The following is an 18,929-nucleotide window of genomic DNA, read 5'->3' as shown; positions in this document are numbered from 1 at the left end:
GTTTGACTCAAGGGGGGCCCCCATCAAAAAGGCAGGTTGTCATCTGAGAACATGAAGCAGAATAATTCAAAGTACAGAAGTGGTTTCTGTTCTGATTCATTCTCTGCTGATGAAGCCACAGTGCCATTACATTTGTCACAAAGGATTTCTTGAGTGCTGGCCAAATAGATTCTTTAAATGCTTCTTTAAAACAAAATAAATCTTCTTTATATATAAATTTTCCTCTTCACTGAGGATCTGACAAGGTCCTGGCACACTCCTCTGTTTGACTGACAGCCTGGAAGAAACGCTGTTCTGTGCAGGGACAGCAGCCTTTAGCACCAGGCCGTGCTGGCTTGTGTCTTTTCAGCAGTTGGGAATGAACTTGGTGGCTGAGCATTGCTATCCCAGGATATCCCAGTGATCACCCCAGGACAGCACAGCCAGCCCTTTCCTCCAGCTCCAAGGTGCATTTCCATCTCCTCCCCAACCATGGCCCTGAACAGAATGTGTCAGAAGGCCCTGCCACAGGATCCCTGGTGCCACCCTTCAGGGATCTGGCATCCCTGGAGACACTGCTGCTCTAGGTGAGTTTTGGAATGTGTTTTTAAATTGGATAATTTCCCAATATCCAGCCCTGATAGAAGCAAGGTGTTCCACATCTGCCTGTGACAGCACGGAGTGAGACAAGTCTTGTTCAGGGAGGCTCTCAGACTTCTCAGCTGTTCAAGGCCAGTTACTTACTGTGTGCAGGGCTTTAAACACACAAAAAAAGCACAATATGAATATCAAATCTCATCAATAAGTAAGGATTAATTTTTTTTCTGTTGGTTTTTGTGGAGGCCTGCAGCATGCACAACTTGCATCATTCAAACTTATTAATTGCTGTTATTATTGAGAAGTTATACAGCAATAAATTGCTAATGGGGACAGATTTATAATGGAAAATCTGGATCCTACAGCTCCAAGAGCTGAGAAAATTTCCCCTGTGGCTTTGAAATTGGGCTGAACTGAGCCACAGCTCCAAGTGTCCCAGACCACAGGGAACAGAAATTGGAGAGTGGGAGATGCTTTGGGGAGGAACATCTTTTAAGTCAACCTCCACCAACATCAGTGGTTTTGTTTGCAACAGATTTAGCTGAAAACCTGTTTCCCCCCAGAAAAGTGATTGAAGAGAAAAGAGACTGTTCTCTTAGGGAAGGTTAAACATGACTCCAGGATGAGCCCAGGTTTTCTCCCACCTGAAAATCCAAGGTCAAAAATTGCCATTTGATCAGATGCCAATTTTTTCTCCTGTTCCCACTTGGTTCATACAGAGGTGTAGACTCCTGAAGAGCTGGCTTTCAGTCAGAATGCCTAAAAAAAGGATCAGATCATTTTAGCTGTGCTAAAATTAGCTGCAGTAATTTCCTTTTATTTTTGTTTTGTCTTCTGTTTTCTTTCTGTGGGCACATGCAGGTGAAATCCTGGCTCCACTGAAGCTCATGGACATCTTGCTATGGACATCAGTTGGGTCTGGATTTTTCCACAATGAAGAGAAGGCATTTGCTACACTTTTTGCTGTGTTGCTGAGTTGTATTTAATGTCTGCAAGATTCGTGGTCCTTGTCAGATTAATAGGGTTCATTGAAGTGGCAAAAGGAACTAGTGTGAATGTACCTGCAGTCTTTGGTTGAGGAGCAGTTAAACTTTACTCCAAGGAACCTCACTGGTGCTATTTTAGAGCACCAGCAGTGTCTGTTCGTGTTCCAGCTCTGCACTTAAGATTTCAGGGTCCATTGCTCTGCTTTTCTGTAGCTTCCATGACACAATTCCTATGGAAATTTTGTCTCTGCATTTGGGCTGAGTCTTGAGACTATTTTTGGAAGCTCTCAAAATATCCCAGAAGTGCCCTTCACCTCTGCTCTTGTGCAGAGACTTTAGCTCTAGCTTAGCTATAGTTGATTTCCACATGTATCCAAAGAAAGAGAGCAAGTAGAAAAAGAAACCAAACCACAGACAATTCTCCTCTGCCAAAACAAGGCTAACTGTCACTGAACTTTGAGGTGCTGGAGAGGAAGAATGGCAACAAAGAACATTTTCAAACACTTCTGGTTCCAGGATTCATATTTAATATGTAATAGCCACAGAAAAGTCTGCCTATAGAGTTGAGCTATGGCACTTGCAAGGACTCAGAGGATTAACTGCAGGTTTTCCAGCTCTTCCAATACTATAAGCGGCATAGGAAATGTAAAAGAGTCTCTGAGGGTTGTCCCACAGAAAGACTGAAAAGGATGAGAAGAGAATCAATGCCTGATCTGGTTGATACAAAGGGTTTCTGACAAATTACCTGTCTCTACCTTTCTGGCCAAGCTTTGTTTGAGAGGGGTGCTAAAAACATCTAATTCCATTCTTAGGTACCACCTCTTAGCTCAATTGCCTTGCTCAAGGACAGCTGAGGGAGGCTTTGTTGCTGTGCCTGGTCTTCCATCTGTGCCAGTGTGTTCCAAGGGCTGCTCCGTGCAAGTTCATGGACTCACAGCTGGGAAGTGCCAGGCTGTCAGCACAGTGATCACAACCTCATTAGCCCACCTCTGCCCAGGCCATAACTGGCTCAGGTGCAGCCATCCCCTGGCATGGCTCTGCTGCTTCCCATTCTGGAGATAGCAGAGGGATCTGTTCCCACCGTGCTGCACAGCAGAAACATCAACGAGGTAATTTTTTAAACTTAAGATTCAAGTGCTCAGTGGAAAGGGCTGGATCAAGGAAGTCTGAGAGACCTGGAAATTCCCTCTCTAAGCACTTGCTCCTGAGAGGATGTGAATTTTTCTGGTATATGCACAGCCTGTTGCTGTTCTTCCCTTTCCTCTTGCCTTTATGTCTGTATCAGGGTGCTTGGTGGAGCGTAGTGCTGGCCTTGGGAAGAACCTGATGCCTTCTAATAGTTAATAAGAAAGTGTCTCCCATGTCTGGGGAACTTCTCAGTGCCTAAGCCTAGTACAGATGGAGCAGAAAAGGTTCAAATCTGATGTCACCAAAAATAGTTAAGATCTAACCTGAGTGCAAGAATTGCTTTCCTGCCCTCAGTGGGGCTCCTGCAGTTGCTGCAGGTCCATGTGCTGCGTGAGGAAGCTCAGCAGAGGAACAGAACCCTTGTACAAGGGCAAGGTTTTGTCTCTGCTCAGCTTTTGGCAGGTCTGGCAACCACAAGGCAAAGTCCCACCCTGCCTGAGGGGATGTCGTGCGTCCTTCAGCATACACTGGGTACCTGGCTGGTGTCTTTAAGCACTTGGCTCCTGGGCCACATTGAGTTCCTGGGTTGGACCAGGTTCCTGCTCAGCTCTGGATGCTGTGGTAAAGTCTAGCTGAGATCTGTGGAATTGGTATGGTTGGAAAATCTCTGCTTTTTTGGGATCTTGGAAAAAATTGATGTAATGCCCTCCTCACTAAAGAAACTGTGTGTGGTTCAGCTAATTCTCAACATTTCCGTGCTTCTTTTGTTTTCCTTGCTTCACTCAGGATTTGCTTATTCCTGTCAGGAGACTGCCTGCTCCTTCAGCACAATCCAGCTCTTTCCCAAATGAACTCTACTCCTTCTTGGTTCCCTTTGTTTTGACACTCAGGAGATGAGAGATTTATAGACCTTCCTGAGTTGTAAATTCATTTTCTCTTATTATTTACCTTTCGCTCATTCTGAGTGAGATTCATTCTGCCTCCGAGCAGGGCTCACCTGCCAAGAGGAGCTGATCCATAAATCTTTCCTTCCTTTTTCTTTCTTGCTTTCCAAAACAACATTTGGAAACTGAGTTTGCCTGGGAGGAAAACTGTTCTTCCATTGCCGGCAGTCAAACTGTGCAACTAATTAGTGCTTTCCCTTTTCTCTTCCTTCTATTCTGTGTCTGCTGGGGTTGAAATTAAGCCAGGGAGGATGGGGAGAGGGAGTAAAGAAGGGGAAAATATTTGTTTCAAGTATTCATTTTTAATTATAACTTCTGCAAGGTGATCTGGTGCAGTGGTGGTGTATCCACTGTGTCTTAGCTGGTGGTCAGAAGAAGTTTAAAAGAAGTTTATTAGAAACATCCCAGAAGATGAGTGGAGATGGCTTCAGGTTGGTCTTCTTGATGTAACATCTCCTTGTTGCTGCTGAAAAGAAAAACAAATGACAGAAAAAATCTTTGAATACATCAAACCATGATACAACTTTTTGCAGAGATATCTGACATATAATTAGCAAACAGGAATCCAGGGTTCTCCTAGACCTGTGTGGCTTGAGTAAGCCAATTCATGCCAGGGTGATGTGGGTAGTGCTTACTGCAGATCTGTTATTCACTGTACAGTGGCTGCCAATGCAGATTTAAATAGCAAAGCAAAATGTTTTCAGATAATAGAAAATGCTCTGCAGATCCAATGTCTATTTTATTTTTAGCCCTTGATTAGTTTTGGCAAGAGTGGCCAGATGTTTGCTTTGTGGGGTGGACAGAAATAAGAGCTTTCTTGTTGCTTGAAACTGAGATTAATCAAATCCTTAAAGAAAAAAACAAAACAAAAAACCCCAGGAAAATATCTGTTGTTTAGGCAGCTCTTCTTCAGTTGTGCATGGTATGAAGTATGGATTATATTTATTCTTCCCAAGTACTTGAGAAGTATTCAGCAGCAGAGTGAGCCTGAGAATACCCTAGGCTTTGGAGTGATTAAGATTATTCTAGTAGATAAAACTGGGACTTTTCTGTAGGAAACACATGGTAAGAGACCATTGTCCCTGTGAACAGCAGAGACCTCCTGAGTCCTAAACCACTGGCAGTTTCACCACTGGAGTGTGGGGCCTCTTGAGAATTTTAGATGGAAATAGTAAAATGTTTTAGGTGTGTTTCTAGGGTAGCAAATTCCTTATTTTCTTGTTTATATGGGCAGCTTTGGGGTTTTCGTGTACAAAAGAGCAGTGGGTGAGAAGTGCTCACACAACAGTGCAGGTGAGAACGTGTTCAGTGGAACCATTGTGAAAGGCAGGCATGGAAAGAAAGGGCTCTTCACTGCCATTCATCCCACTTCAGGAGACAGAGCATGTCACAACAGTGCTGAGCAGACAAGAGCTGCTTGCCAGCATTTAATTTGTCGAAGATTAGGAAATTATTCCATTCTTACAATACCATGTCAGTCTAGAAGTACCTTTGAACTCTGGGAGATGTGAAGTTTAGATCTCGCCTCAGATTTCGTGGTGTTTGGAAGGCAAGGCTTTATCAGGGTGAGAACTGCACAGATGCTTTAAGGGGAGTCATGTTAACAGTGCACATAGAGACTATGGACTGGCTCAGCTTCAGCTGCTTTGAACTTTGGGATAACTAGATCCAGAGCAGGACACTGAACTTGGACTTTTTTCTCTGGGAACTGAGAGCTGGCTCGGGCAATGTAGAGGTCAGTTATTTCTGGTTTGCTCTACGTGCCTGCTAAAGCATTGCCCCCTTTCTGACCTGTAGCTTTCCCCCAAAAAATATCTGCAGCCTTGACCCCCATGTCTTTTCTAGATGCCATCCTTATTCCTTACTCCATGCCACAACCATCCTGTGCCCTCACCAGGCTGAGGGCACAAAGCTGAGCAGTCTTGTATAAGCTGGGCTGATTATTATGTTGTCGTTATTTTTTGATGGTTTCAGAAAGCAACTGTTTGAGTCCAACCATAAGCAAAGGTTACTCTGAGAAGCACAAATGGTAAACAAATACACAACACTTAGTGTCAACAGCCTCACAGATCTGCTCAGCACCTGGAACTCGAATCAGCTTGGCAGTTGTGAACCAAGACTTGCGCAGAAGCAGCACCGCACTTTCAAAAGGGACATAAATAAATTTGTGTCCTGACGTGGGCACCAAAAATAAGCATGTGCTGAGCTTTTTTAACTGTTTGACCAGCGCACAGCTGCTGGCTGCTGAGCATTTTGGAAAATGTATCCCCTCATTCAGGTGCTTAGCACTTGAAAAGCCAGACTCAAACAACTCCGGTGTTATGTGCTTCTCTAGTAACCACTGCTGTACCCTGCAAAAATAGCCAAGGCCTTGCTGCTGATCTTGAAAAGCAGTTCCTTTAATCCTAGTCTTACCCAACTATTAGAAAATAACCTGAAGAGACTTTTCTCTGTTTGATGAAGACAGATCTTAAGCTCTGGGGATGCTTCTCCCCTACCTTCAAGCACTTCCATATGCTGCTGCCATGCCATACAGGAAAGCAAATATCCCTGGTTGCTCTGATATCAAATAACTTTGCCGACCTCCCTTGAAGAGAGTTCCTTGTAAAAATCCTTTCATCCAGAGGTATCAGTCGCTTGGAGCCTTGCAGGGGTTTCTGAGCTCTGGTGATTTATTATTCATGAGTAATTTTGTGCTTTACGGAGAGCCCTGCTGGAAATATGTGGAGGTACAAAAGTATTGATTAATCAGTGATCCAGTGCCAAAAGCTACCCATGAGTGAGCTGTGGGATAAGGAATGGAGGGAATGGGCTATGGGATAAGGTTTGGAGGATAGACCTGTAAAGGAGCTCTGTGATGGGCAGGGATGAACCAGAATCCCATAGTAGTGAATAAGAGGATGTAATAAGACTGGACCCACTCCTTTCTGGAGTAAGCTTAAGCTTAAGTCTCCCTATGCAGAACAGGGTAGAACTGGGATCTGAGAAGCCTCTTGGAGCCTGAGTGACCAAGAGCAGTTGTGTGCTGGGGCTGAGTCCCGGGACTGCTGTAAATGAAGACATCAACACATGATGTCCTCAGGAATCTCACGGCACACCCAGGAACACCTCTCTTATGGTGGAGGTGGCCTCAGTGTTCCTGCATAGGACTCTAGAAATAGAGAGACCCTTTGAGGAGGCAAGAGGGGATGATTTTTGGGAAAATTTGGCTGAAAGGGAAGAAATCATCTGTTCTACAGGTCAGTATAATAGTGGTGGGATTTTTGCACCACTTAATGAGTGGTTTGTCTCATTCTCTTCTGCATTCACTCAGAGCCAGGATTAAAAAATACACGAAGGAAACAGATTTTCTCATATTCAGGCTTGGTTGTTTACTAAATCTTATCAGAAAGTACAGAGCATTCAGCAGCACTTGCAGCTACCTGCCAGAAGTGAGAAAATGGAGCCAGATGCAGCTGCTATAAGGTCTCTTAAAGCTACACAGTCCAATAGAGAATTAACACCTATATTATTTATACTTTTAACCCAATAACCAAACTCCTGTGACCCACAGTGCAGCACTGACTGTCCAACCAGAAACTACTGCCTGAAATCATGAAGCAGAAGGAAGATGAACAAAGAGCCACCACCCAAAATCCTCCATCTTGTCCCATACCTATTATTATACTATAAAACCTCAAATTTAAAACCCTTCACCATGTGAAATCACACACTTCTATTTAACTACTCAAATGTGATTTTAACTCCATCACTCAAATTTGGAAGCCTTCTTCAAGGCCTCAGCTCAAAAGCAGTGTTCTCCAGGGGTCAGTGCCTGACAGCACAGAAAGCTCAAAAACCCCAGGTTTCTGGGATCCAACAGGTCATCAAGTTTTTGTTATCCCACATTGTCAGAAATGAATAGTGGTGAGTTGACAAGGAGGACATAGGCTATGGGAGCAGCATCTGTTTTACCTTCTGTGTAGCTGGGTGGTGTCAGAGAGGGCATAAATTCCAGCACAGATTTTGTGTGTAAAGCAAAGGACAGAGGTGTAAAGGAAGGGACAGCACACTCTGTCCTAATTTGTGATCTTTGAACAGCCACTGAAATTGTAAATCAAGGCAGAATTTCCACCAGGTTACTCAGTGATGCTGTCAATCAGTACAGTCTTCAGCTGGAAAAAATCCCCAGAAATAAAAGGTAGATAAAGCCTGACACAAGCTAAAGGTTGGTTTGGCGATTCTGATCTCATCTCTCCAGTGCTTCCTTGGTGGTTTAAGTGGAAAGCATTACTTTTAATGGAAATATTTTGATTTTAGTGTTGCAGAGGTATGGAGGACAAAATAAGACTGAAACCCCAGTCTGCCTGAACCCCGGTCTGTAGTCACAGCTATCCTCATATCCCAGTCTGCTGGGATTTAGGGTTTTGACAATAGCTTCCCAAGCTTGCTTTGTAAGTGGCTAGGTTTTGCACAACTTGCTGTGCTTGAGGAGAGAAGCAATGATCAACAACATGTGATGTTCTCTGATGTACCCAACTCACCTAGGACCTGGTTCCTGTGATCACAACCCTATACCTTGGGAGAGGGCTGGGGAATACAGGTCATCAGCAGGCCAGGCTGGAAACTCCTTTCTTTCACTGTGTGGAGTTACTTACCCCAACATCACTCATTGAGGTCTAGAGATCATTATTTTCATTAGTGGTGATTCATGTGAAGGGTTTCACAATCAGGCCTGCTGGTGTAATATGTTCCTTTCCACAGTCCCATTTATCTAAAGATCTCCGAATACTTTGTGTACATTAAACTTTAATCCATGTTTTACCACCAGTAGGTAAGGAAGATTTTTTCCATCTTGCAAATGAGGTAAAATGAGGTACAGAGCAAGAAAGTGACTTACCCAAAACTCTTGCAGGTTGTATATCTTACTGTGAGATTATATTTCCAATATGTAGCTCAATTTCCCTGCCCAAACTTTAAAGGAACATTTGATTTCCTGGGGCTAAGGCTGATCAGGAATTTGCTATAGCTGTAAATCAGAAGGCCTGACATGGATCAGAACTTCCTCTAGTGTTTGGGAATGTTTGGATTTGTCATCCCAGAACAGCCCTGACCTGAAAAGATTGGAGCAGAACTGTTTTTTTTCTAGGGCTGCTATCAACTGGTTGGTGTAAGTTGCACAGTTCAGTCAGTGAAGAACTCTTGGGATCTATTCATCCTGATCTTCCTGCATGGTCGGCAGGATCAGTGTGGACAATGGAGGATGAGAGTGGTTCTGATGCAGTTGCCTATTAGGGGATGGAGCGAATTGTGAACTGGCCTCTGCTGTCTGTTACCTGCAAGGGGAGGGGAGGTGACTGTCTCAAGTGAGCCCTGTCCTAGTTTTCCCAGGGAAACAAAGTTGGGAACAGAATGGGGATATATTTCATTTTCTGCTTGGAGTTTAATGTCTCACGGTAATTAGACAGATTATTTCAATGGTTATGATAGCTCCTAAAAAAGGAGTTGAAAGGCAGTCCTTCCTTTCCCTGTCTTGGGTTAGGGTTAGGGTTAGAACTAGGGTTCCCCAGCCCAAGAATAGCTGTGCAATCTGGGAGAAGGAACAGGTCCAAAGAGGGGAATATTCTTGCTTGTGTTCCTTTAACAAGTTAATGGCAGAGCTAGGAAGGCTGTTCCTGTTTCTCTCTTCTCCCCAGCACTGCCATTACTCAAAGACATCAGCTCTGAACTGACCTTCATCCCCCTGTGCTTCCTCCGTGCCAGGCTCCCCCTCTCTGCGGGCGTATCCCCTGCTGTCCGTCATCGCCCGGCAGCCGCCCGTGCTCCCGCATCCTCTCCCAGCCGCGGGCAGCTCCCGGCTGCTGCCAGCCCAGCCCTGCCCGGGGGCTGCGGGCACCGAGGGGTCCCCCTGCGAGCCTCAGGGCAGCAGCGAATCCGAGGCAGAGCAGCCCCCACCACGCTCCAAGAAACCGCGCCGGAGCAGGACCATCTTCACTGAGATCCAGCTCATGGGCCTGGAGAAGAAATTCCAGAAGCAGAAGTACCTCTCCACCCCCGATAGGTAGGTGGGTTTCTCACACCGGGAATGGGATGTGCAAAAGGGATGCTCCAGCCCTGCTCAGCTGTTCCACACCGAACATTCCCTGCCCGGGGGGTCCTGCCTCTGCATCCACCGAGTTGCCTCTGCCATGTGCCAGTAACTTGATCCAAAGTCAAGGCTACTTTTCCTGGGATCAAAGGTGACATGAATAGATCATATCAGTGGAAATGTCTCCAGGCTCAGAGATCTCCTCGGAGAAAACGGATCTCTGCCTTTCCTGCTCCTGCTGCACACTTGAAAAAAGATGGAGCCTGTCTTCCCCTGGGATCTGCTAGTTCATGGCTGTGTGTTCATGGCATCTTCAGCTGCTCCTGAGGTGGCTTTCATCCAGCACCTTGGGCAGTAATTCAGTGGGAAGGTGGTGACCTGTCCATAAGCTTGGAAAACAGAACCTGGGGTTAAAAGCTGCCTAGCAAAGGCACAGGCAAGTTCTTGGTGCTACTTGATACTACATGGGCAAAGCAAACTAAGAGAGATTTTAGCTTTCTTTAAGGGCTTTGAATCCTACTCTGCAAATTTAAATTGTGGGGAAATAATCCATCCAATTCCTAGGAAGTTTGCAAACCTGGAGAAGGTTTGAAAGGTATCAGTCCCTGCACTCTACAGAGAGCAGTGTCCCAATATTTAAATTGATTCTGAAGATGGCATTTTCTGCTCCTACTGCCTGTCACCAAATTTCTGCAAGACCAGAATTCCTGGCCATAGCCAACCTGTCTCATGGAGTTTTGTGCCTGCAGGAACAGCTTCACATCACCAGAAGGTTGACACTTAGCTGAAGCACTCAAGGCTGGTAATTAATAATCTCATATGGCTGTTCCTTGGCTTCGTTGAGGCTGATGAGCAATTCCTGCCCATGTACCACTTCCCCTGTGTTTGTTTCCTTGGGTTTCCAGGCAGTGCTGGTTGCACTGAGGTATGTGGTAAGAGATGGAAGCTGGTTGCAGGTAATCCAGGTGTTACCAGACATGTGCACTAAGGCACAAAGGGTTGGCTAAGCTGAGCTTCTTTCTGTCAGCTCATGGCTGGAAACGTGGCAAAGCAGTGGATTGTGGCCTGTGTTCACTTCTGCAGCTTTTGGCCTGGATAGGAGGTTGTAGCCCTGGCATAGCACCTGAAACCCCTGGTTTATCCACAGTGAAGGAGGGCAGTACATCAGGGAAATGACTCTGACATGTTCTACTCTTAATGTAATGGTGTCTTAGATCAATGGCTTCAGATAAGATGTAGTGGCAGAACAAGCCTGCAGGTCCAGAGTGAATCCAGAGCATGAATCCTTGAGTTTGAGGTGGAGCACAAAGAGCTGGTGTGGAGTATGTGGGTGTTTACAAATGTAAATCTGGTTGCCCAAGGAGCCCAGCTGTAACAAAGGTTTTATTATGAAAACTTTGGCTTTGACAAATGTGTTTCCCCATCCAAAGGCAAGGAGATACCAAAAAGTCACAGAATGCAGAATACTGTGGAATGTGGCTCTGAGTTGGAGCTGTCCCACCTGCAGGACTTGGATGACTCCGAGGGGCACTTTCCTGGCATGGCTGAGGATTTCCAACTCCATCCCTCATGCAACTCCATTACAGAACTGCCAGGTGCATGGTGCTATCACCTGTGGGCAAGGATCAGGAGCTGCTCTGAGCCACATTTGCTTCATATCCTGGGCTTTCATATAGAAACAATGAATGGGTTCACATGAGCTTCTATGGGTTGGAGATTTGTGGAGGATGAATCAGGATTATGGGCTTTCTGCCACATATACCCTGCAGCTAAACATACAAAAAAATAAATTCACTTAGAAGCCTAAATTGCCTAAATAGCAGAACGTATATGAAATTAATAGATTTAGATGCACTACTACTCCAGGAGAAATGGGCAAGTACCATGATCCCCATTCTGAGGGCAGTGAAAGAGGAATATAATACAAAGAGTAGCTGATGTTGGGTGTCTGTTCCTGTGTGTTTGCTTCAGACACCAGTGACCTGTTTTGCACAGATGTGATGTACCAGGAGCTCCCGATGGAAAAACATGGAGCATCAGCAGTTGGAGTGCAGCAGGTTCATGCTTTGAAGAGGGCAGACAAACCCTGCCCCTTCTAGAAATGAGAGCTTGCAAACACCTGCATCTTCCATGGAGCATCTGTCTGCATTCTAAATTCATGGGTTTTACCACTTTTGTGTGACTGCTTTCGAGAAAACTGATCAGAGAATGCTCTAACAGTGTTGGACTGCCTAGACCTGGCACCTGAGCTCCTCTTGACTTCTGTAAACTCATTTTGTTGTCTGGTTTGTCTCCCAGGCTTGACTTAGCCCAGTCCTTGGGCCTGACTCAGCTCCAGGTGAAGACGTGGTACCAGAACCGTAGGATGAAGTGGAAGAAAATGGTGAGTGGGTCCTTGTAATTTCTCCATGGCTCTTAAAAACTGATTGCAAATAACAGATTTGGAAGCTGAACATAGTGGAGTGACTTGTGTCTGTTTATACCAAATTTGTTCTATTCCTGATAATTTTTCACAGAGATGGTCTCTTTTTTTAAAGTGTTCATACTGCAGCATATGTGGTGGGCTAGAGGGGACCAAAAGCAGTAGGAGGAGAACAAAGCAAAGGGGTGAAAGAAATGAAAATAGAACTGAGGGAAGAAGCAAAATATCTCCTTCTGCATTTTTGGCATTTGTGTGATCTCAGTGCTTCTGGGATTGGTTTTGTGCATAGACAAAAAAGACTGTGCTGCTCTATGGAAACAGCAGTTTTGAGAGCTGCTATCGTTCATTTTTGCTTCTCATGTCTTCCTTTCACCTTTCACTTATTCTCATCTTCACGGTCCTTTTCCAGTTAAAATGCTTTTTTTATAAAGGACGGCCACCTAATAAATGTTGGTGGGAACAAGATGCTGTGACATTTTCTAGTGGAGGTGTCCATGTTTTCTGATTTGGGAGAGTAGATGCAGTTCTAGGCTGTTCCTTTGGATGTGTGTGGCACCTGCAGAAGCTGCTGTCACTTCTAACAAATTTGGCATTAGCTTGGATACAGATCCGTGGTTGGAGTGTCTTGTTGCTGCAGGAATGGTGTGAAGAGAGAGGGATTGAGACATAGGAACAGGATGTCTGAGCCCAGCAGAGTTCAGAACCCTGACTGTTCATCTGTTTGCTCCAGGTGTTGAAGGGTGGACAGGAAGCTCCAACGAAGCCCAAAGGCCGTCCAAAGAAAAACTCCATTCCCACCTCAGAGGAGATTGAAGCAGAGGAGAAAATGAACAGCCAGGCTCAGAGTCAGGCACAGGAGGGATCTCAAGCCTCTGAGGAGCCAAAACTAACAGAGGAGAAGCCAGAAGAAGTCCAGTTGGAGACAGAGAAGTGTCCAGAACATATACCAGAGCCTTCCTCAGAGGAGACTACACCATTAAGTTAAAAGGGAGAGAAAGGAGCAGAAAAGAAGAGAAAAAAAAAAAAAAGAAAAGAGAAAAACCAAAACCAAATATATATATGTATATATATATTTAAATATGTATGTAATGGTGTGTGTGTACATATATATATAAATATATATATATGTATGTAGACCTTGTGAATAAGTCTAAAGATTGGTCACTTTGTGCCTTTGGGAATCAGCCATCATGGGCCAGGTGGAACAAAGACATCCCATGGGAGTGGTGCCAGACTGTTCCTCTGGCAGGTGCCTGAGCCCTCCTGCAGAGAGCCTGGGACATGTTTCCAGGGAAAACCACTCCTACAACCCCAAGACAGCTCCTTGAGAAGCCTAGGGCTCTCCCAGGCACTGGGGGCAGGTGTGTGGCTGTGTTGGAGGTGTTCCCTTGTGTGTTCCCTTGGCTTTATCATTGCCTTGTGTGGTGCCAGTGGACTCAAAGCTTGGCCTGGGCTCAGATCAGGGATAGCTGAGGAATGGGAGCTCTGACAGCACCGTTTCCTCCTGTAACCAGCACTTAATTCTGTTAGGGATGGGCCCGACTTAAACAATTTTAGGAAACGGTTCAGACCCCCAGGTTTGCTTTGGCCCAGTTTAGATAAAGCTTCCAAAGGGAGATCCATACCTGGGTCAGCTCCAATTGCCTCTCCTTGGGTGGTTTGGGTGCTGTGTCTGTGAATTTGCAGTGATGTGGGATAAAACTTGGAATGAGATGAGCATTTGGATATAGGTCTGCTCCAAAAGCTTTTGGGTACTTGGATCTGGGACTTTTACTTTGGGCCCACTTCTAATTTTTGTCAGGATTTTTTAAATGAACTGTTAAATGTTTTCAGGGTTTGGGGAAAATGATGGATTTCCAAAGTTGCTCCAGGAAGTTGGCATTTGTTTAAGATTTGTGCCAAGAAAATATGTGCATCATGTTTCATAGAGTCTTGTTATGGGTGCATTTTGCCCAAAGGCTGCAAGAGATGTATTAAGATAACCTTTATTTTTTAATTAAAAATAAAATATATAAATCAAACAGTTGTTGCTGTTGTTTCTTTTCCAGAGATTCTCATTTCAGAATATCAGGCAGGGGCTTTTCTGGAATAAGCTTTTCTATTCCAACAAAATCTGGAGGGAAATGGAAATCATTAGATTTTCCTTAACATCACTGCACAACAAGCTCTGTGTAAACTATTTGTAGCGCTTGCTAAGGAAGGTGAGGGTGTTGTAAACGCCACCTTGTCAACTGGGTGAATGTGTCAGAAGAAGGGCACTATTTTTTTGTCACCTCCTCCAGTTTTGGACACACATTTAGTAGCTCTTTGTGGCCCTGTAAAAGTGACTTCTGAATATCCCTTTTTTTGGGATGGCAAGGGTTCACACACAGATCTCAGCTTATCCAAGCAGTGTTGAGTGGGGAGAAAGGGATTCTTTTCCTCCCAGTTTCTTGCTCAGTGGTGTTTGGAAGTGTCTGATCCCAGCTCCGCATTAGCTCTGTGTTGCATCAGGTAACATAAAATAGGTATGTGGTAAAGGATTTGTGCAGTTTATTTTCATGGTTGAGTGTCCCAGCTTGGCAAGACTTTTCCATGGTTGTCATGCATCAAACCCTGTTGTTTGTTCTCCATCCAGTCAGTGACTGAAGATATGCTTTAAAACTTGAAAGTGGCTTTCAGAAAGGTAAAAATAAATAAGTCGTATAAGCAACAGTGATGTTTGTGGGACATCCTGTCTTAGAACAGTGCTAATGTTGTAAAATGTGGGTAACTCCTTGAAGAAATTAATCTCTATAATCCTGCCTGGGGACTGATTTTTGAAAAAGCTTAATAGAGAAATACCTTCCAGGTAATCCTCTCTGTGCTACTCACTGTGTGTATTTACAGTGTGTGAGACAGAGATTACAGTTTCATGTGGTGAAACTCCATCTTTAGCCAAGCCAGGGTGGGACATGCTCCACTCCCTGTGTGTCCAGTACACAAAAATCAGCTTGGAAAAGGCAGCCACTGGTTTAAGTGCACCTACAGGTTTGCACCTAAACCTAAATCAAATTTACCAGAACTAGGCAATATTAGAAAATAACTGGTATTTGTTACCTTTCAGCTCCCTTTTTTCTTTGTCATAGTGAACTGGAAATGGGATGAAACATTTCCCTCTTGCCTGTTCTGTTGGAAACACAGGCTGTGAATTGCAAAGTGCTTCCTCTGCCATTAAATGCATCAAAATTTAGTTGTCTTTGACCATTTTTCTTTCCACAGAGCCTTGACATGCTTGTGACAACCCAAGTGAGAGGCAAAGGTGGTGAGGCAGGATTTTGCTGCTTGTCTGGAGCTATGATACAATGTCTGAGTTGTTGCACATTCTTTATCTGTGGATGTCTTTTTTTCCCTCTTCTTTCCAGATTTGTGCTGTAGTTCAACCGTATCTATTGGACTAGAAATAACATTTAATTTAAAAAGGCCTATGGCCTGTTTATACAGGAATTAGATTAGATGGTCTATGAAATCTGTAATCAGCCTCTTTTGTTCTTGGAGAGTGGCAGCAGCACTCCTATCCCCACAGAAAATGTTTCCACAAGTCTGAAATGCCACAGTACTCAGGGAGAGTGGAGAGAGCAACTGAGTGGGAATAATTTGTCTAAAAATTAGTTTCACCATCAAGTTGCAAAAAAACTCTGCAAGATTTCCTACTCAGTTGATCTGTAAGCCTGAACAGCTGATTAAATCAAATTTTGTGTACAGATTATTCTAGAAACAAAAGCTGACTATCAGGGAAGGCATCAAAGATATTTCAACTTGCCTGAGTCAAAGTGAAATATTTTGTAATGAGTGTGTTCCCAGGCCACATTGGACTTGGAGGAACCTGGAGTGGTGGAAGATGTCCCTGCTCATGGCAGGGGATGGGACTGGATAAGGTCCAACCCAAACCATCCTGGGAAATTTTTAACTAAAAAAAAAACAATCAGAGATGTGCTGTAAACACAGCATATGGAAACATCAGTATTTTCTTCAACCAAAGGGTTTTTCATAAAATGGATAATGCAGATCCGTTTGCTGGGTTTTCTTTGCGGTTGGTGCCCAGTGGATTTGTCTAATCTGAGGAATTCTGATAGATTTACACAACAGGGTGGGAAAATAAATGTAGAAACAGGAAAAAATATCACTTTCTTGCCCTGAGATGGGAAGCAGTGTGTGGTGTTTCTTTGCTGTCCAATGAAACTGATAAATACGAGAATACAAAATTTACAAAAATTTTAGTGATAGGTTTCTAAGTTCCAAGAAAAGCAAAGTTGGCTGTTTTCCAATAAAGGGTAAAGTAAGTTTTACAACATGGCATTTCCCACTTCCCAGATGAAAATAATTGTTTCTGACTCAGCCTCACTTTACAGTGGGAACAGTTCCAGTGATTTTTTAAATTATTTTTTTCCCTTGTTAATCCCATTCTAATCATTTATGAGTCAGTCTGGGTAAAAATGCAATTCTCTTGCTGTCTGGGCTAGTTTTTCATGAGTCCACAAGACACCAAAGATGTTTTTGTTCCTCTTTTGGCTGAGGAGCAATCTTAACATCTTATTTTTCAACGTGATTATTTAAGTGCAGAATTAGCTCTGGAAACGCTCTCTGCTGCTCACAATGAATGACTTTCACTGATGATCCCTTGAGTGATCATGGAAAGCACATTCAGAATGTGTTTGGATGGAGGGAAAATAGCATGGAAGAAATGGGGAAATCCATTCACATCTGCAACTGGAGTAAAATTTCAAATTCTAGTAGAACTCAACGTAGGGATCCCTGCTGCTGCTGAGAGGCAACTATTCCTTTTCCTCTTGTTTTAAGTTTTTTTTCTACTTTGGGTTTATGTTTGGTCTGGTCAATGAAATGCCAATAATTGAGGGACTCTTGCACTGGCTTTGGGCTGAGCTGAGTTGAGTTTGAAGTCTGGGCTGGGATTTAGCCTTTAACAGGGGCTGTGGGCAGAAAGTTGTGTTTTCCTTGTGCTCCCAAACCCAGGAAAAACAGCACAAGCCTGATTTTAGGCACCTGAGGAGAAACACAGAGAGCTGTTCCCTGAGAGAATCTGCACAATCCCATCCTCACCCCCAGGGACAGCCAAGGGCTGCCTGGGAGCCTTTGGGCCAGCCCTGGAGATGTTTTCATTCCTTCAAAAACCTCTTGGCTCTCAGGATCTGCTGCCCCAGGACTGCTGGTTGCTCATCCCAGAAATCTGAGCAGAGACAAGAGCCTTTGGGATTGAGCCCTGGTGATGTTCAGGGATATTTGGCTTCCAGTCCTGACAGAAAGGAACCAGCCCCGATGTCAAAATCCCAACTCCCCTACAGGGATGGGAAGTGCTCATATCCGGAGATCTGGCTGGGACCCACCTTTTATTGTACCCACTCCTGAGATAATTTTGCAAAGCACTGAGCTCATCCTGCAGGATGGTTCCCCCAGGTCTCAGCAAGGATGAATAAGGAAAGAAAAAAAATCTTTACTCATTTGACTTCAGGCCAGTACAAAGAAATTTGGTGTTTGAGAGGGTTTTCAGTTTTCTCTCCCTCAAACATCTTTCCTCAGCAGCAAAATGGAAAAGGACAGTATACAAGAACGGACTGAAAAAAAGAGAAAATAAGAAGTAGTTGAAAGAAAAAGCAAAGGGGAAGAGCTTAACTGTATCAACCTACATGAAAAATAAAACTAGGAAGAAAAATAATCATGATAAAAAGTCAACCTCTCCTTTTTTGGGCAGAGGAAGGACTAGGTCTGTAAATAGATATTTTTCTGTGACTTAGCTATATGTGCAAGGATGGTGAATGACAGGTTTTTCATGTTTCCTTTTATGCACTATAAATTAAAATACAGCTGGATAAAGAACAGATCTTGGATTAGACTTAAGCTATGATACAGGATTTAGGCCCAAATCTCAACAAATGCAGAGGTTTGAGGAAGTCTAGATCCTGTAGAATCCTAGATGTTGGGCATGAATATCCTGTGAGAACCTCACTCCTCTTTCTTCCCAAGGTCTGGTACTGCCAGGTAGGATTTATCAGGTTTTATTGTAAACTGAAGAATAGGTGGTTTGTGGGATCAGTCTCTGGAGCACAGTAGCTTTCATTATTATATTGTAGCTGCAAGTTAAATCTCTTACCTTAGTGATATTTGGTTTAAATTATTATCTAAAAGTTGGTAAAACTCCTCCCCAACTTGTCCCTTGCGTCCTGTCTAGGAATTCACAACTGGATACAAGCTTTAGATCTTGAAGTCATGGAGTTAAAGTCCATGGGGGTGATTTTCAATGCAGGGATTTGAACCCTAAAATCTAAATATATTTTCCCCTGGCAGAAGTAGATTGTCTGGTCGTTGTTTTTGTTTAAACCAGACACCTTGGGTTTCTAGGCTTTCCCCACTAATTCCAGTCCCTTCCTGTATTGTAAACCTCCTTGAATGTAGTGTCCCAGTGCAGTGGAATTAAAGTCACTGCTCGAAAGGAAGCCTCTGGATCTGCTGGGATCCGTGGATAAAATGGTCCCCTCCCAGAGGGAGAAGTGTGGGCAGATACCCATGGACAGGGAACCCTTCCAGGCTGCTCTGACAGGTCCCTGCACTGCTGGGAACACTGGAACTCTTGTTTTGTCAAACCATTGAGAGTAATAGAAAGTGTTACTCAGTACTCATGGACAGCCTGCTGCAGGTGGGAGTGGGGACTTCTCCTCTCGAGATTACCAAGGAACAAATTTATCAAGGTAAAATTTCAGGAGGCAAAATTTCCTGGGGAAGGAGGTGGTGGAGGCTGCTGAGCACTAACAAAGCAGAGGAAGTGATGGTAC

General features: G+C 44.1%; 1 protein-coding gene across 1 annotated transcript in view; it reads left to right on the top strand.

Annotated features, from left to right (window-relative positions):
• Positions 1–14,144, top strand: part of BARX2 (BARX homeobox 2) — a 33,981-nt gene extending 19,837 nt beyond the window's left edge. The window contains exons 2-4 of the mRNA XM_014891113.2: positions 9,377–9,674; positions 12,000–12,084; positions 12,854–14,144. Of these exons, the coding sequence (XP_014746599.1) occupies positions 9,377–9,674; positions 12,000–12,084; positions 12,854–13,108 (638 nt within the window). The 3' untranslated portion in view covers positions 13,109–14,144. The remainder of the gene's footprint in view (positions 1–9,376; positions 9,675–11,999; positions 12,085–12,853) is intronic.
• Positions 14,145–18,929: the final 4,785 nt, after the last annotated feature.

This window comes from Sturnus vulgaris, chromosome 23 (assembly GCF_052056855.1).
Source record: "Sturnus vulgaris isolate bStuVul1 chromosome 23, bStuVul1.hap1, whole genome shotgun sequence".
Taxonomy (NCBI): domain Eukaryota; kingdom Metazoa; phylum Chordata; class Aves; order Passeriformes; family Sturnidae; genus Sturnus; species Sturnus vulgaris.
The sequence above is the reverse complement of the archived record's forward strand: the minus strand, read 5'-3'. Positions and strand labels throughout refer to the sequence as shown.